Source organism: Ambystoma mexicanum, chromosome 3p, assembly GCF_040938575.1.
Source record: "Ambystoma mexicanum isolate Mex_15411 chromosome 3p, UKY_AmexF1_1, whole genome shotgun sequence".
In the NCBI taxonomy this organism is placed as follows: domain Eukaryota; kingdom Metazoa; phylum Chordata; class Amphibia; order Caudata; family Ambystomatidae; genus Ambystoma; species Ambystoma mexicanum.
The window spans coordinates 1228679990-1228699230 of NC_090925.1; the positions used below are offsets into that span (position 1 = coordinate 1228679990).

The window sequence follows — 19241 nt, forward strand, 5'->3', positions numbered from 1 at the left end:
TGTTCGAACCTGCAACCTCTGGGCACAGAGGACCGGAGCTTGGACCTTCTGTAGTTTGCCAAGTCGTAAGAAGAATCTAGAGTATGGGGGGTGAGTTGCAGTACTTACCTGAACCCCATATCACCCTTTTAAAAGTTTGGTAACCTTGAACTTTTGTTAGTTTGTCTTTGCTAGTGCTTGCTTGCGCAAGCATTCCGAAAGTGGGGAGACTTATTCACTAGTACAACTAGTCCTCCAACACTTGGTACTCGTCATGGGACTCCAGAAGCCCTCCACTAACCTTTTCCCGTCTCACAAAACTGTGTGGAACTTTGCACTTTTGGGCACAAGGTCCAATACATCTTGGGCGTGGACTACTAAAGTTGGTGTTGTATCTCTGTGGACCTGTAGCGCTGCATACTAATGCATGCCTTCCTTTGCAGGGGTATGTTATGTATTTTGTCCTACTCCGGTGATTGTATAGATGTATCATGTATTTAGTTTGTGTGATATTACATGCTAGTAGTCATTTTTCATAGTCTTCTATGGCCATAATTAAAAATATTTGTATAACTGTTTGTCGAAGTGTGTTCCTTGACTTTTCACTGTGTACTCATTGAGGGCCCCTTACCAGGCTCATCCCTCTTGAGACTTCGTCTTGACCACTCGTCCAGCTACCTTGAACTGGATTGGCTACAGCTCGCGGAGTTGTCCTTGCCCTTCCATAGATCTGTCCACCAGGCCAGAGTTTAGAGAATCGGTGGTTCAGAATGTCATTTGAGATAAATGGGGAAAGGGGTCTCATAAATAAGGCATTGTGGAATAGTAGCAATGTGCAAGATGAAATGACTTTGGGTCTCAGCTTAACTGGTATTAATAGAAGGGGCTGGTTGGTGCCCAGAAATATCGAACCTTTAAAGACAATGTGAGGACATTGATGCACCCTATGGCTTTACACTGGGGCATGTACCATGCAGCGTTGCAATTGGGACCGCAGAGTGCCACCTTTTGGGAGTGACACCACGACCGGTAACATAAGCTCAGCGAGCCTCCCCGTCGGGCGACCGAACGCCGCTTGTCACATGAAAACTGGAAGCCGTCCTATCATGTACACCACTGTCCCAGAGAGCAGCATGTGAGACAGGATTCCTAATGCTGATGCAGTAACCGCTGTCTGACACGCTTGCTATCCTCTCACGCACATATACCCCCAGAGGAAACAACCAAATAAAGCACAACAATGCTAGTTACCTCTGTGGATGGTTCAGTGGAGCAGACGTCGTAGGCCTGATGGCGGGGCTTACACAGTTAAAAGGGAGAAGGGATCCCCAAGCAAGAGGAGATCTTATTGGATGGGAAATGAGCGAAGTGATATAAGAGGAGGAAGGAGTGATACTGATGCACTGTTTGCCTTGCAGGACGACTGGCAGCAGGACGAGAGAATTGATGAATGGTGGGCCTATCCGGAGTAGAAGTAAATAAAGAAACCCCTACTCAACCAGAAGTACAAAGCGAAGACTTGGGGGGGGGGGGGGGGGGGGGGGGGGGTTGGGGGGGAGAAAGCTAGAAGGATGAAGAATTCCTACCCACGGACCTTGCCTCGGTTTGCAACCTTCAATAAATATTTCACTTGATGCAACCCTTGGAGTTGGTGTCATTTTGTCAATCCTACAGGTGAATAAAAGCTACAAGGAAAACGCTACCATTTTGCGTGAGATAACATCACCAGTATGGCCCAAATGTATTGCCTAATAAATTGCAAACCAGTATACATGGATGTGGAGGTTTGCTTTTATAAACTACCTCCCACCGCCTTTAATGAGGGCAGGTCTAAGGGCTGACAGGAATGCTTAACCAACCTGGCTGTTATACCTGGTCAGTTTATGAATCAGAGTACCATAAAACCTCTCTGGAACACATTGATGCAATCAATAGTATATTGCATAACCCGTTTTTATAGGACACAACATTTCTCAAGAATTGACAGTACAAACAGTGTTGAAATGTTAGGGAATTATGTGCAGCTGCTTGAGATGCACCATGAACTAATCAAAACAGCACACCAAAGAAGTGCATTTGAATCTGCTACAAACCCACGCTGTAGGTGTTCTAATACAAACATGAGCGGAAGTATTTTGCTTGTTTGTGGGAAACATCTCCCTGCAAGAACCTTAAATCAACCTTTGCCTATTTTAAGGTATCAGGGTTTTTAATTTCTTTTGTCATGGCAAATTATGTTCTACTATGCCCTCTTTAATCAGTCTGAAGTCAAATGTATTCTTAATAGCCGCCTCCTTCCCACAGAAATCCATACACTTTCACTATAGGATGATATGTGTTTTACATGGAGGGCTTCCCTCTCACCTTTCTAAGGAAAGTGCCCAGTCCTGCAACAAGACTGTTTTTTTGCTCCCCTCACCAGATCCTTAAATAACTTCAGGCTCCAGTTAGGGCTGGATGATATGGACCAAAAAAAGTCATGTCGATATTTTTGGGCGGAATGGTGATATACGATATATAGCTCTATATTGTTTGTGGTTTAAATGCTTAGTTGTAAGCCAACTACATACTCGTACGTCCCGTCCCTGCATTTTTGTTGGCATCCCCCAACATGGGGATGGTACTGGAACCTTTGGTAGCGAAAAAGAGCTTTTCCTTTAAGTCAAACATAAGGCGTGGGGGCACAGCCTGGGTCGTGGGAACACCCCGCCAAGGCCCCCCACCCCATCCGTTGACTTGCCTCAGTCCCTTTTTCCGCACGGACAGTGTCAGGCCTGGCATACGGTGCAGAGATCTTTTTTAACTTTACGGCTTTCTCCTGTTGGGTTTTTTTCAATTTTTATTTGACTTCCCTTCTATGCCTGACCTCCCTGGTGCATGTTGCCGCAGGAGGATTCACGAGGTGTACCTCTTGCGACTGCTCATTCCTGACCTCGGACCCCCATGCACTCTGTCGTGGGTGTTTGGGGTCCGACTACCGCATGTGGGACCTGCAGCAATCTCAGTCACAGAGCATTGGAAGAATCTGTTGTCGTGGTGTAGTGAGATCTTCCACACTTCTCACCCTTTCCACCTAAAGGACTTAGTCTCTGGGACCTTTCATCAAGACAAGGTAGGACCGCTGTTCAGCATGGCTCCACAGTGCAGAGACTCCTTCCCTGGGGTTCCCACGGATTGGGTTTCCTCACATTCAGGTTCTGGCAGGCCCAAGGCCTCTAAGGCTACTGGCTCCCAAGCTGAGGGGCCTGGAGGCTTTTCCGCTAAGTCCGGGGGCAGACCGGAGTCCTTCCAGGCTTCCGGCTTCCAAGCTGAGAGGTCCAGGGGCCCTACGAGGTTGTCCTCGGACGGAAGATCATGCTAGTTATCTTCTTCTACCCCAGGGGGTAAGGGATCGTTGAGTACCACCTCCAAGAGTCGTTCCTCAGCCAGATCCAGCACGGCTACCTTCACAGTTACTGAGGGCTTTGAGCCTACCAGAGCTTGCTCTGAGGCAGTCATCCAGGGCTTTTAGACTACCGCCCATCTGGCCGAGGGCTCAGGGCACCTACCAGAGGCCTCTCTGAGGTTGACGTCTCTGTATCTTCTCGTGTCTGAGGACTCTTTGGACTCGGGACGTCACGCCCAGGGCATGGTACAAGGCATCAAAATGGCAGAGCGGAACGTGGCAGAGCCTACCAGGCAGGTGGCCTGTTTGAATCCGGCCCGGGGCCCACGAGTGCTTTCGCCCATCGAGTGGGCTATGCAGGACAATTCCAGCCCCCTTCCTTCTGGAAGCACCAGCGGATCCTACAGTTCAGGGTTTTGGTCCCTGCAGGAGTAAATCTACCCATCCCAACCCTACAGCTACATGCACCAGGCACCTCAGTGCTTTGGCCAGGAGCAGAGGCCCAGCGCCTCAGAGGGCAGGGCTCCTAGGGACCCGGCGGCTAGTGAGGACTGCTTCTAAGAACGCTTCCTCATGCGTTCCAGTCAGATGAAGGGGCTCCTGAAGGACATTGTGAAGATTATCCCCCAGACAGCGCTGTATCGCCCCCCCCCCCCCCCATCTCCTGGGGACTACTTCCTTTTCTCCAGCTCTCCTGGTGGTGGTCCCTCCTCTGGTTCAGGCCCTACCGTTCGTGCTGACCCCTCAACCTTCTCCTGTACCACCAACCCCTCCCCCTCAACAGCCGTTGGACTTGTCTTGCGGGTGGGGGGGCACCCCACTGGTACCATGTCCCAGTGCAGTACTGCGTTGACACATTCAAAAGCAGATTCACAGGTGGGACAAGCAATGCTAAAACGTCTATTTGCTCTGTACCTTCTCACAACCCACCACCTTCTCCAGACACTGCTCGCTTATCTATGCATATCATGTGATTTTAAGCAGATCCACAAGCCTCAGAAGGGATAGATTACTCACTGTAATCATATTTCTGATGCTTGTATCTGCTTAGATTCACATGCGCCCACCCTTCACCCCCTGTGGAGTAGAGGGTGATTAGATGTTTTCTGGCTTTATCTACTCTTATCTGCTTTATCACACCTGTACTCGTGCTACACTTCATGCCACCTCATGTCAGAAACAAAACAATCTGAGGGACTACAATGCATGAAGGACCATGGGTGCAGGAGACCTCATACTAGGTATAGTATTCCTAGCACGTCCTGTCAACGTCCCTTTTCTCGTTCCGAAAACAAAAAAATTCAATCTTCTGCGGCTACCACTAGATGTCGGCCTATGCATAGCATGTGAATATAAGCCGATACAAGCATCAGAAATACGATTACGGTGAGTAATGGATCCCATATTGAATTTAACGATATGGTCTAATCCTATATCTCTTTTGAAAATATATCTCAAATGCAATATATCGCCCAGCCCCATCTCCTGTTGTCAGGCACTTCTCACAGTACCTCCCTAATCCCCCATGCAGCAGCCTCCATCCTTCTAGTAATTGTCTTTCTATCTTGGCACTAAAAGGTGGAGCCTCCCAAGTTACACAACTTCCAAGCTCAGCACTGTCTTTGATGTGAGTAATGTCACCACAGTACATGGAAGCTGTCCATTGGAAAGTAATGGTGCCACTACTAACATCGGGAAGAAAGACACCTGAGCTCCGTTCTCTCTAGCAACTGTTCCACGCAGAAACAATGCATAGGCTGGTACAGGCCGTGAAACAGTCTTTTTATTAATCCTCAATTTGTGCAAGTGTTGGGTCTATTTCTTTGGCTTATGTGCTCGATCAGGAATCATTTGGGCAGCCAGGCAGAATAATTTCTTGCTCTCAACTGTTGCCCATGATTTATTCGAGTGAAAATGATAAACTCTGCATGAAAGCTATTATAAGATGTTGACCCTTCATTTTTGCTTGTAGGAGATATGATGAAAAGTGCGTCGGGAGAATTTGCAGATGATCCATGCTCTTCAGTAAAGCGTGGGAACATGGTGCGAGCTGCGCGCGCCTTATTGTCTGCTGTCACACGATTGCTAATTTTGGCAGACATGGCCGATGTCTACAGGCTACTGGTTCAGTTAAAAGTGGTAAGTCTTATGTTGCTTTTTGTTGTCCTGTCCTATTGCTTAGTATTGCTTGCAGTGGTCCCCACTGGAATTCTTCTTCCAATGGCTGGGTGTGTGTCAGTAATCGCATGCACGCTTGCCTCAAACTGAGGCCTATAGTATTAACGGGTTGTACTTGTACTGCAAAGTAATAGTAAATAGCCCACCAATTGTATTGTACGTTTTGTTTTCAACACGGTTAAACCTGTGCTCCCTGCAATAATCCTCAACAGTCTCGCAAGATGAAAGTAGGGCACAGTCGTTTTACAAGAGTCTGTTGATGCTGGAGGCTGAGTTGAAGTCTAGACATGGATTTAAAAAAACACTCTAGGGTCAGAGCTCAAAGGCCATGGTGTGTGCTTGACTCAGCCTAAACCAAGGACATGCATTTTTAAAGAGATGTATTTTGATAGCATTTTTTTAGTGCAATTTTGATACAAGAACACAGTAACATTGTAGTTTAAAATGCATGTACATCATTGTAACCCTCTAAAGAACTTTGTCGACCGTGTTTTGTAATCTTATGCATGCAATTGCATATTACCTAATTGATAGAAGCAATTTAGACTTCTGCAGTATCCATACATGTACAGAGCTGTAGTGTATTGACTTAATTGCATGTTACATATTGCTCTAAGATAAACGTTAAAGAAATGGCCACACCTTATAGCGGGTAACAATACTATGATAAATGCAGTGGACAATCATCGGGTGGTCTTAAATGTAGGGTAATCAACAGTAAGAAGGAACTTATCCCACACACAGTAAACTACTTCATCTTCTGACAGGCGCTGCTGTGCAAACCTCCTGAGTTTATTCTTACTTGTATCTGTAGTACAATTCCTAGGGATAGAAACTTTGTTACCAACCTGAACCTGCGGGTCAGGCCTAATAAACGTGTCTAAGGAGCTAATGGATGTCCCAGACAGTCACCTATGCGAGGTAGTCCGGTCCATTGCACCAGAGCTCACGAATGGCTATGTAATCTCGCACCATTTGCATAAAATCAGCTTTTGAATATAAACATCTGGGGCGTGCTGCTGCTTCAGGTGCAGTTTTATGCATTACCAATGGAGGCACCAATGGAGGTATGTAGGTTGCAATTGAAAGTGAATCGGCTTGAAACAGTCTTTCAAGACCTTCATATGCAGACACATTGTTTCCTACAGTGTCTTTTTATAGTCACTCTTAAATCACCATCGTATTTACTTCTGCTTTTTAACTTCACTGTGTTCCCTTTCGGGCTGAGAGCCCGATATAATGCAGAGATCCACTTGCTACATTTCCATCCTTTGAGCACAACCACTTCACTGGGACATCGGTTAAGCATGTCCAGTCCTTCAAATAGTGGCTTGATTTGGATAGTTCGTATCAAACTATGTAGTGCTTCTACATTTTCTAGATATACCCTATTGAAGTTGCTGTCCACTTTGCTGATTCGAGCTGTAAAATGTTCTCCTCAATACTCGTGAACCAGCTGAGTAAGTGGGCAGAAGAAAACAAATTGGACAAAAACAGCAAACCGGTTGCAGGAACTGGTGCAGCACTTTGCAGAATATCTGGACCCTATAGCTGCAACACATCGACACCCAGATAGAACATTATATGTATGCTACATCAATTATGCTGTGGCTTTTGACAGTGTCTGAAGAATACGATTGTGGAAAAAGTACAATAATTGGGATGTTGACCCGGCCATATTGTAATTCATCAAACGACTATACACTGATACTTCTGTGATAGTAAGGATGGCTCTGGATGGACTCGTTTCCAGATCCATCGCAATGAATAGAGGTTTGAAACGGGGGTGCTTGCTGGCACCCCTGTTCGTCAATCTCTATGTTGCGGATATGGATGAGGCAATAAAGACCTGTCGCAACTCGACCTGTCCATCTGCCAGTCCTTGGCCGTTCTGTGCACCCCCCATACTGCCCCACAGCTACAGACAGTGACTGCTTCTCATATTTGGTAAACCCCACCTCCTGCATATCCTTAACAGCACACATTTCGGTTCTTTGTGGACTTCCGATCCCATTATTTCCGTCAGTCTATCGATTCACTTTACCCAGAAGAGCTGCACCTGTGTACATTACCGCAATATGGAAAAAAGTGCCTCTGGACCTCCCGCACCACAGACAATAGTCACTCGCGACTCTCCCCCACGTGTACAACATTGTGCAGGGGCAATAAACCTGTTGCAATATCTTATATTGCACGAGGTGCAGTCTGGCTGATATGCCAATTTCCCTAGGGGATATTGATGCCTCCACCCACTCTTTGGGGTCCAGTGCTCCCACATCCCTTTCCCACCTACCCTGAAGATGGGATAACTCGGCTGACACCACTTGGTACAAGGTGGAGAGATGACCTTGATTTCTTCCTGCCGGAAGTAGATTGGCCTCGAATGGAGTGTTCTGTGCTATCTCCTGAAGGTCTGTGAATTGCGCTCTCACTGCATGAGCTAACTGCATAGATCTGAAGCCTTTGCAGCACTGGAGATCACACCTTTTACTGTGCCAGAATACCCTAAATGAAGGGAGACAAACCTCTTTTATTAGATCAGCCAGGGTGTGAATCCCACCATCCTCCCACTTTTTAAATGTCCCATCCTGAGAAGCTCCGGGAGGTGCGCGTTGTTCCAGAGAGGCTAACTCAGAGTGGGGCCCCCCCCCCACATCGCACATGCATTGTCGTACTCAAGTGCCAACTCCTCCACCCCATACAGTACTTTCATCGGGTGTTCCCCGCCTTCCAGCCCTGTTCCACTGCGATAAGAGGCAGGCCAGGCTCCCTGTGCAACCAATTGTTCACCACCCCCAATTGGGCTGCCCAGTAATACCCTTGCAAGCATGGCAAGTATATCGCCCCCACTCCCACACTGACCACTGTAAAGTAGCCAAGGCGGTACACAACCTTTTACCCCCCCTCCCTACCACCAGCCCCCTCCCCCTTTCCACCACAGCAGCTCTCTGAGGACCATCTCAATTTTCTGAAAATCCAACCTGGGAATTGGTAATGGGGCATTCTGCAACACGTACAGGAATCTACGCAGACAAATCTTAAAGAGGGCACCCCTGCTCAACAAAGTCATTGGAAGGGTCTACCAATAGGTGGTAGTGAGCTTAAACGTCTGTTATCGGGTGCAAATTTATTCCTAGAAAGTCTGATGGGCGACCGCTCAGCTGGATCCCCAGATATTTGAATCCCGCCGTCGACACTTGACACAGGCAGGCCGGCCTGTGGAATTGCCCCTTCCCCACTCTGCATGGGAAACAGGACTGACTTCTGCCAATTACCCTTGAGGCCACTGAATCCCTGGTATTCCTGCAGCATTAGTGTCACTGTACTGAATGAACCCTGAGGATGCCACATGTAAATAATTAGATCGTCAGCATAGAGGGAGACCCTTTATTCCCCACCCCATGGTCATTGAAAACCCACCAAGTCCGGGCTGGACCTCTGTTCCACCACAAGTGGCTCCACCGCCAATGTAGAGAGTAAAGGAGAAGGGGGTCACACCCTTGTCTTGTCCACGCCCCAGGGGAACCTTCATGAAGAGACCCTGTTAACCATCGGCACATTGTATAACGAGCATACCCACCGTAAGTAACTCTCTGAACCCCATGCACCGCGTTGTCTCACAACTAGTCTGAGTGCACCGAGTTGAATGCCTTCTCAAAATCGACTGATAGTAATGCCAGGGAGCCCTCAATATTAGAGGACTTGTCTACAGCCATCTGCACCCTTCAAGTATTCATGCAATTAGATTTGAATGGTAGAAATCCACATTAGTCCGGGTGCACCATGTGTCTGATAATACCCAATAGATGGTTAGCCAGAATCCTCGCTAACACTTTTGCTTCCCCATTTATAAGCAAAATAGGCCCATAGGAGGCAGAGTTCTGGTGGTTTTCCCTGCATAGGAAGCACCACTCATGCGCGCTACCCTTAAATCCTCAGGTAGTATACCATCCCTCTTGCTCTGCTGGAATAACCGATGTAGCAGTCCCACCACCTTCTCACCTAATCTCTTCCACACCTCTACTGAAAAACCATTCGGTCCTGGGGACTGCCCAGACTGGAGTTGGGATACAGCAGCAGCCACCTCCTCCTCAGATATGTTATCTTCCAGGCCTGTTCTCTACTGCGCCGACAGTTGCGGCAAGACCATCGTGTCAATCACCTTTGGCCGGTCAGCCCGGGGTGAACCCTCCAGATACCATTATAAGGCCTCAAAGTATGTTGCGAACGCTTGTGTGATCTCTGCTGCCTTGGTGAGCTCCTCCCCCATATCAGTCTGTACTACTCGCACTTGGTTGCTGCTCTGTTACCTTCTTTCCAACCTCGCCAACATCTTCCCCGCCTTATAACCCACTTCATAAATGTGCCAATGCACCTGTTTAATGAGACATTGTTAGGGAGATTTATCATTTGTATGCTTCATCCCCTCTCCTAGTGAGACCCCGCAGCACTTTTTGCTGGACTTCTGGACCTTTTTCTGAACTCTTGAATAAGTGGAGCCCTTTTTCCACTCATTCGTTCTTCTGGGCTATGTCTTTTGGAACTCTCTTCTCTATGGAGTCTATTTTCCGCCATAGCTCTTAAAGGCATCTGTATGTTACTATTGCAGCACACAGCTCCTTATGGGCAGTGTTGCTGGGGGACCCTCAGGGTCATCCTTTGAGATTATTTTCTTTATCCTAGAGTAACTACAGTTCTTAAGGATACTTAGTATCTCTACTAAAACTTTGTAGTCTGAGAGATTGGCACACACCTTTGTGCCAAAAGGATACCTAGCACCCCCCTCTCTCTGTTGGTAGTGCACAATAGGGGCACCCAAGTACTAACTTGAGGCCTCCCATATTTTTTTGCCATTACTAGCATGGTTTTTCTTTGTTAGCCCTTCTTCCATTCTGGTAGGTGTGTGTGTCCGTGTCCGTCCTTTTGTGGGAACCCTTGGGTGTCCCCTGCCTAGGCTTCAGAGTGTCTGGGCATGCAGGAAGTGGGGGGAGGAGTTTCCACCCCCTGTCCATTGTCTGCCAGAGTGCCTGAATAGAACAAGCTCCCACTGGGGGTCTGGCTGTCCTGATTGGACAGCCAAACACTACCTTGTGTAAATTGCTGAGAGGAGTGAGTGCTGGAAGTGTAAAAAAAATGTGAGGCTCCTGGAGTGAAAAGCAAGTAGACCACTGGAAGCTGAAGTAACTGAAGAAGACGACCAGAGAATCCTGCAGACCCTTTGCAACACCGTGACGCGACCACTGCAGTCCTGACCCCGTTTTCTGTGCGACAGTGGAACTCCTTAGCCACTTCCCGAGGTCTTGTGAGTTTCTAGAGCTGCAGAACCCAATACCAGGAGACATGCTGCCCAATTCGGGTGCGTTGTATAGGGAAGGACCAATCTGTCCAAATCTTTGCTGACCACTCAAGGACACTCCAGAGAGCCCATCCAACTCGCCCAGACCCTCTCCTCAAAGTGTGGGACTGCAGGAAGTGAAGAAGTTTGACTTGGCGATTCACGTCCTTTGTTGGTGCTGCAGAAAAGGCGCCAAAACCGCAGTGACCAAAGAAATTATGAAAGAATTGCCAGAAGTCCTCCCTCGAGACTGCTGCTCAACGATCACGTCCATTGTCCTGCCTTCACTCATCAGACCAAGGAATGGAGGTCGCGTCCAGAACTGCAACATCGCGGAGCATCCACCACAAACGTTTTCTCCAAACCGAAGGTACTGTGCGGGAAATGTTACTGCGTACCTTATTCCAGAAAGACACTCCAGAGCATCGGAGTGCACATAGGTTTCCATGAGTCCTTTAACAGGGTCTCCAAAGTTGGTTAAGCTTTCTTGTATCTTCTTTCCTAGAGACTAAAAAGTATCCACAAAAACCTTTCACTAATGCTGCTTTTCAAGACTTTAAGCGTCTCCGAACTGCCCTTTTAGATAGGGTAGCCGTTCTGATGTCTGCCGGCAATCCCAACTGTCCCGTGGCCACTGGCCCGCCCCCCTCACCAGTGTATACTCCAGGGTGGCCGGCAGGCTCTCTGGCAGTGCTCCCTGTCCGGCAGTATGGGGGCCACAGTCCCAGGGCCTCTGCCTGCCGCGGCCACCTTAACCCTGTTCTCCCATTTCCTGGCCTCCTTTTGCCCCGGGAGCAATACAGGCAGTCACCGACACATTCTGCTACAAGTTAGGAACTTCTGCAATCAACTTGAACACAGGATATATTTCAGGAAAATTACGCCCTGAAGAAGTGCCAAAGCCCTAGTTCTGCATCTGTTGCCCCCTCCCCTGCAGAGCATTATTAGTTGATATTGCGGATGATATTTATCACAATTTCTATAAAATGGCATATAAAGAGCTTGAACCTCACAGAAGCACCTTGACGCCATTTGTGTTGAACTTCCTCCAGAAGAACTGAGCCATGAATGTCAAGTTAAGTTGAAAGTAATAACTATAGACTGGGATCGCTCACAAAATCTGATGAAACTCTCAAATAAGAACAGATACGTATTGTATACTGAAAAGTTGTGTGGCAGGTAAACCATGTAGGTACCTGACAAAATACTATGTCAAAATTCTTAGGCGTTTTGTTATGCATCTTCGCCTAAACGTTCTACTAGTATTGGAATACAGGGGAGCTTGGAAGAACCTTCCCATTGAAGCTAGAGCATTCAGTTTGTGTGTAAGCAAAATGGAAACCTCTCGACACGTCTTAACTGACTGTGCTAGCCTTGTATCCCAATACATCAAGGGATATGGAACACTTGTAAGCTCTCCTAATATCGCCTCTCACAAATTTAGGTTCACTCATTAAAATCTCTTAAAACTGCAGCAGCTTTTCATGTCTGGAATATCGCTTTGGCTCATTTTGTTGAGGCAGATAACATCTAAGGGCACTTTGAAATTAAGAATGAACTTTTTAAGAACTATCTTTAATAATATATTGGTATACTCTAATTGTATAATTTATCACACCGTTGCATGAAATGTGGTAGACTGGCTGAATGGATGCTGCACAAATATTTTAGAACTATGGACCGATTTGATGCTTCAGTGAATTGTCATTTTATATGTACTAATGTCCATGTACTGGAAGAACGGATGTATTTGATGGTATGATGAATTGTGATTTTATTGATATAGCTGAACAATCAACTTTACAATAATGATTTACAATAAAATATTAATCCACTTTAAAACTATCTTAAGAATAAAAAAGAAAAAAAGATTTTTTAAAATTGTTACAGAAAATGACAAAAATGTTACAAAGCTTCCAGTATACAATTCCTTTTCGACTCATATGTGTTCAACTCAAGTTCAGTTTCAGAATCATCTATCACAGTTAACAAATCGTGAGCCAAAACACACGTCATTATAATTGAATCCTATGTCACATCAAATTTCATTGGATTTCATTAGATTTCATTACTTATGTGGTAATGTGCAGCAGTTTGTATATCAAGTACTCTTCAGTCTACAGATGGCAATGGCTCATGCTCATAAAGTCATGCTCATTAGATCTCGTAGCCAAAGATTATACCAAATGTAATCTTCTTGAAGCTACATGCTCCAGCCCAATAATTTAAAATCAACAGTCTTTTTTTCAATGAACACAATGTTTTCGAATTTACAATAAGCAGAACCTCTTTGGACATTCACTCAATTTTGACTGTGTATAATGAAGTTCAATTTCTACAATCATTTGTTTCATTTTCTAGTCATAGGCATTTGTGTTTCACAGTTCATAAATCTGAATACTCTTGGTTCAAACTGGAGATATCAAGAAATGCAATTGTTCATGTAGCATTATAATGATGTTAAAGGATCTAACCATTCATGATTTCGTCTGGCATACAATTTACTTGTATGTTGCAACTCATTAATCGTGCAAAGATTTACGATAATGATTCTAAAAAGTTCTTAATGGCAATTCGGATGGAAATACGTGTAGTTGAAAAAAACTATTTTCATCAACCATCCAACGTTCTGAAATGCATAAGATGTCTGGAGAGATGTCTCCTTTGACTAGTAAACAAGGGCAATCTAAAATGATGTGACGCAGGGTTTCTTGTTGGTCTATGTTATTTCAGAATTGGCAGAAATGTATGTTTATTTTTTAATGATTTTGCGTTTTGCCATGAGTGATCTGATGGGCCAAAGATTGAATCTAAAATGCAAAATGGTTGATCTGAGAGAGACTGACGGGTAGCAGACTAGGTATGGTTCTGTAAAACAGAATTTTTATTCTGGAAATGGGTTCTCTAAAGTCTATATATTTATATTAAAAACTGCTTCCGTGTTTCAATCCAGTCCGCCAAGTAAAGTTTTCTTTGGGTCTGCTATAACGATGTCGAACGTAAACTCAGCAACAGCCATGATTTGAAAGACCGCTTTCTTCCAGTTGTCTGCAAATCTGTGTGGCGAAGTGAATATGTAGAGAGATGGGGACAGGAGTAGAGTGTTTGCATTCTTGGCTAGAATGCATTTTCTAAACAGAGCACATAAACGCCATTGGTATAAAGCATTCACAGAAATTAAGTCGATCTCATATCTCAGGAAGGCAAAGGGTAGGTATTGAGGTAGATTTAAAGTCTGTCGCCAATATTTGCCTTCTATTTTATGTAAAGTCATTTTACTCGGTATAGGCCATGTTTCCAGGCCATATAAGAGAACTGGAGTTGTTTTCTGGTTATAATATGAAATTGCCAGAAGTAATGAAAATTTCCCATATTTATATAGTATTTTGGTTTGCAAAATTGCAGTTGGAAGTCTTGATTGCAAGATTTGTAAATGTGCTCTGTTATGCTGTTGGTTATCTATATGCATGCCCAGATATGTGTATTGATCTACTAACTGTAACTCAATGTCTTGCAAAGTCCACCTGAGTTTGTTTTTGCCTGTTTTTGGGACATTGCAAAGCATGATTTTGTTTTTTCGGTATTGATGGTAAGCTGGTTGACGTCTATATAAGAAGATGGAGCCTGAAGTAAATTTTGTAAACCGGTAGGGGTTTTGGAAATCAACACCAAATCGGCGTACAATAGGGCTGACACTTTCTCGCCCTAGTTTTGGAGCATCAGCAGATATGATCTTGAATGCTTCGGCATGTCGGAAATAAAGAAATTAAAGAGGGCTGAGGCGAGGATGCAACCCTGCCTCAGCCCTTTTGCAGTTTGCAACGGGATTGAAAGCAATCCATCAGCAGTTAATCTGATCTGAATGGCGGTCCCAGTGTGTAGTTAATTTATGATGTCCGTCAAGGTGGCCGGGCATTCTGCTTTCTGCAGAATATTGATGAGGAGTTGACAAGATATTGAGTCGAATGCAGCATGAATGTCGAAGGCAAAATATAATGGTTGATTCATCAAATGGAATTGTTGCTTGATGGCATACATTGTCATTAAATTGATAGATCTTCCCATTCCCGCCACAAATCCAGTTTGGTGCAGATCACGTTTGCAATGTTTTAGAGTCCATGAATTAAAATCACGGAGAACAAACCGGGTGAAGATTTTTTTTTTATAGATCGGAACCATCACCGACTTGCGTCAGGAGTTTGGTATAAGCCGTTTCTCAATGATATTGGTAAAGATGTTGTACAGGATTTATAGACCAGCTGTGATGGTGGGTCTTTAGCATGGCATTATTCAGACCGTCCTGCACTGACGCCCGTGATCCACTTGATTTAATGAAGTTTTCAATATCTTCTTGGGAGATTTGCAGGTGCCAAGGTGAGCATGGTTTGTGTGTTCCGAGGGGTGTGCCAAACTGAGGTTTCATAAAAGGCAAGCAAGTGGCGTATCCACTGCTGTTCTGTGACACCATTAAATTGAACTGTTTTGATGTGTGTTGCTTGGCTAAGCAAAGTCCATGTTTGCACAGTGTTCCTAGTTGTTAGTACTCGCAACATGGTTTCACTGTCACATTGATAAAGAAGCGCTTGTCGACTGTGTGTCCAATTTCTATGACATTTGGCGGTTCGCAGTGCTCCTGGTCTTTCTAATTAAGGCAAAAATTTGATAGGTTTTTTTGAGGCGTCGAAACTTGGCTTTCTTTGCTTTTTAAATCTGCATCAAATCCATGAACCTTCTTTGGGTGATTTTAGAATGGACACTTTTGTGTTAGTCTTAAAAAAAGAGCCGTTGTATAGTGTTACCATGTCGCAGTTGATTCTGCAAGAGATTATCGTTCAGTTGTGATATATTTTCGTTCCATTGGAAGGGTGTTTTCTCGTTATTGACTGTCAATTCTTGAGTATACCATTCTCTTGACTCTGAAGAGCTTTCGAAGTGCCAATTCCAGCACAGTGTTAGCATATTGTGGTTGCTGTGCAGTTGATTGATTACTTCAAATTTGTCTGCAAGAATGTATAGTTTATCTACATGAAGATAGTCAATTATGCTTTTCGACAGGCCTCTGGACCACGTAGCACGCGGCGGGAGGTCTCCTGGTAATGAGCCATTTGCCATGAAGAATCATCCCTCATTCGTTTGTGAGGTCCATCTATTTATGATAGTACAGTTTTTGGCTTTTTTTGTCGTTGAACCAAGACATCTCCTGTGCAGGTCTCCGGCAATAATGGTCTTGGTAATAGACGGGTCGACAAATTGTAGCTAGAATGCTTTCCAGATCTTTATAAAAGCGAGTATCTGATATGTCAGCTGGATTTCTGTAGATGTTTAGAAGTGCCAAAACTCGATCATGAAAAAAGATCTTCACCAGTTGCATGAAGTTATTTGGGGAGGTCAATGGTTGTAGTGAGTCCTGAACTCGTCTTTACGGCTACAAGAAGACCAGAAGTTGGGCGTTCTTTGAGGCTGGTATTGCTGGTAGAAGGGCAATACTGTGATTATTCCAGATTAGAGTGTACGTGAGCCATGTTTCTTGAAAGGCGAGTATATCAAATTCATCTATTCGGTTTTCAAGTGAACTCATGAGATGGATGTGCCCACGTGTGTTCCAACTGGCAAAATTGATGATTCTTGTATTTTTTTATCTTTTCCCTGGTCTTTCTCCACATCCTTACTGAGTTGTTATGCCTGATGTTCTACTCTGCCCGTCTGTGAAGATATATTTTGGCAGGCACATCTAGGGTTTCCTGCTGCATGTGTTAATGTGTTGGAAGCTTTGTTGTGCTGGTAATCATGTGAGATTGCAAATCCCAAGATGAACAGGTCCACTTTGGCCAGCCAAATGGCATTGAGTCCAATGCTTGAGGGGATCCACAGTCTAAGAGTTGATGGATCGTATACATTTGGAAATTCTATTTGATCTATATCAACCGAAACAATGTGACCCAACAAGGTAATCTCTTCAAAAATGCTTAGTATGTTAGCTCTACATAAGGTGAATTGTTTGAGGAGACTGACAACATTTTATGATTAAAGTGTGTTGTGATAATTTTGTTTTAATATTATTGGAGTATGCACCTCTGTTGTTGGCGAGTGTTCACCGATGTTTCAGGCACCTTGATGTACGGATGCATTGCAGATGGTATTTTAGGCAGAGTTCCGTTTGACTGGCCTGGAAAGGTTTTTGATTCTTTAAGCTGCAATTGTTGCTTTGAGGGGTGTTCTTGAATGGATCCAGGCGTAACCTTAGTAAAGTTATTTCTTTGACTGACATTGGTCACTGTTGGTGGAAGTTGTTTCATTTGGGAGGCCAAGTAGGCATTAACTGCGTATTTGATCGCTTTACTTCATAGTTCAATAGCCAGCGAGTCCAGAACTGCACAAATATTAGCTTTTTTCCTCTCACTGATTTTGACCGCTTAGAGCAGTGATAGGTCTCACGAATCCACCCGATGACATACCAAAGGGAGTATATGTAGAAGATGTTTTCTCAGATTACACCATTCCCTTTTTGTCCTTACATAGGTTTTTATATTTTTCCTGACAACCGCTAGGCTAGCGTTTTGTAATTGTTTTTGTGATGCTACAGTGGTTTTGTTTGGAAGTCTATTTATTGGTGGAACCTATAGATTTCATGTTTTTAGTTTTCTTTGTTTGTGGTATTATCACCTTGTTCTTGCCACTCTTAACAGTTCAACTTTGTTGATGCTCTGGGTGAAAAATGCCATAAGCTTGCAAAGCATTGTCGCTCTTAGATGGTAAAAGTCCCAGAGCTTCCGAATTTACAGCAGCGTTCCTTTCATTCGCAGCTGGATGTGCAATTTCATCAATTATTGGGCGAATGACAGTTGCAAACATGGGCAATGCAGGAGTCGTCACTGATTTTTGTGCCATCAAATGAGGAGAAAAAATGTTTAGGCAAATTGGGTTGAGTAGGTTCTCTTGCCGGTGTGTGACTTATTTTCATACATGATTCTTTATCCAATTAGTAATGTGATTAATTTGTGTAGATTGTGATGTTATTTTTTTGGTCCAAGGTTTCAGATAATCTAGCTAGACTAGTTGGAGACATTTTTATTGCTGTCAAGGTGATTTCTAGTATAGGTTGTTTGATAATGTCACCTTTGTGTTTCGGTAATAGTTGGTCTGCGCGGGGTGTGAGCAACAAAGGAAACTGACACTACTGGTGGTTTGCACGATTCGTGATTAAACATGATGGGTGAATGTGAGATTCTGCATGTTGAGTCGGAGTGACTTGCATGTAACGATATGTCGGAAATGTAAGCATGAGCAAAGTCTTCAGTGGTGTGCTACGTGGTGGATGCCATTGGAGTTGTGAAAGTCACACTGTCGGAGGGTGAAAGAGTGTCATTTAATGAATAGACACATTTGTTACAGGTCGTACGCAAGCTTCTATTCCTATACCTGAATTTAGAATCAAACTTATCACACCCATTTTTTCCCTCAGGCTCTGGACACCACTGTACTTGTTGGTTTCAGTGCTATTTTCATCCGGCGTGCCACTATAGCCTGTTGCAATTAAAGAATCCATTGTCGTCGGGTTTTCAGTATTGGACATAGTGGGGGTTGAATGAGTCTGCATTGTCGTTGTTACTGGGGCAGTGCTCGACTGTTCCTTAGTTTTCTGAAAAGAAGAATTTAGCAGGACTGTGTAAAATGCAGAACCCACGAATATCAGCAATAGGAGTTGTCTTGATATTCACCGGTGAAAGTGTAATAGCTTTTTTCGATACACCCAGTGAAAGCGGGCTGGGGCTAGTTGCAGTCTTGGTGAGAGCAGCTGTTATCGGCATATTGGTTTGTAGCGTGCAATGAATGGAGCACATGTAATCAGTCCAAAGCAAGCACAATAAAGGATTTAGAGTTGTCAATGAGTTCGAATCGAGCAAAAGTACCGCCAAGTACACCGTGACACACGAAGCGGAAAATCAGTACTTAACGGTATTTGCTCTGGTGCACGTGCGTTCTCGGTAAAATAGGGAACACCAACAAGGGGGCATGGCCACAAGATAAAGCTGTTTTCAATGTCTCAAGTTAAGTCCACAGAATGCAATCCAGCAGCACAGCGTCCCACGGCAAAGCGGTACTTGACGGTACTTGCTCTGGTGCTACTATGTTTTAGTATGTGATTTTATTTTTTTCTCCTTATTCTATCTTATACTGATTGATATATTAATAACGTGAGTGTAAACGGTTTAATGTTAAACCATAAACACTTAACCATAAAAAACTTAACACAAAAAATAAAACATTCCTGGATGCCTGAAGCGTTCACTGTCCTTGCAACGGCAGGCAATCCAGGCAAACGACTGAGCAACCTGTTAGGAGGTACAGCAGGGACTTCTGCCA

The 19241-nt window shown here is 44.5% G+C and overlaps 1 protein-coding gene across 1 annotated transcript in view; it reads left to right on the top strand.

Annotated features, from left to right (window-relative positions):
• Window positions 1-19241, top strand: part of CTNNA1 (catenin alpha 1) — a 505233-nt gene that overhangs the window by 157055 nt on the left and 328937 nt on the right. Inside the window, exon 4 of the mRNA XM_069652692.1 lies at window positions 5337-5503. Within this exon, the coding sequence (XP_069508793.1) occupies window positions 5337-5503 (167 nt within the window). The remainder of the gene's footprint in view (window positions 1-5336; window positions 5504-19241) is intronic.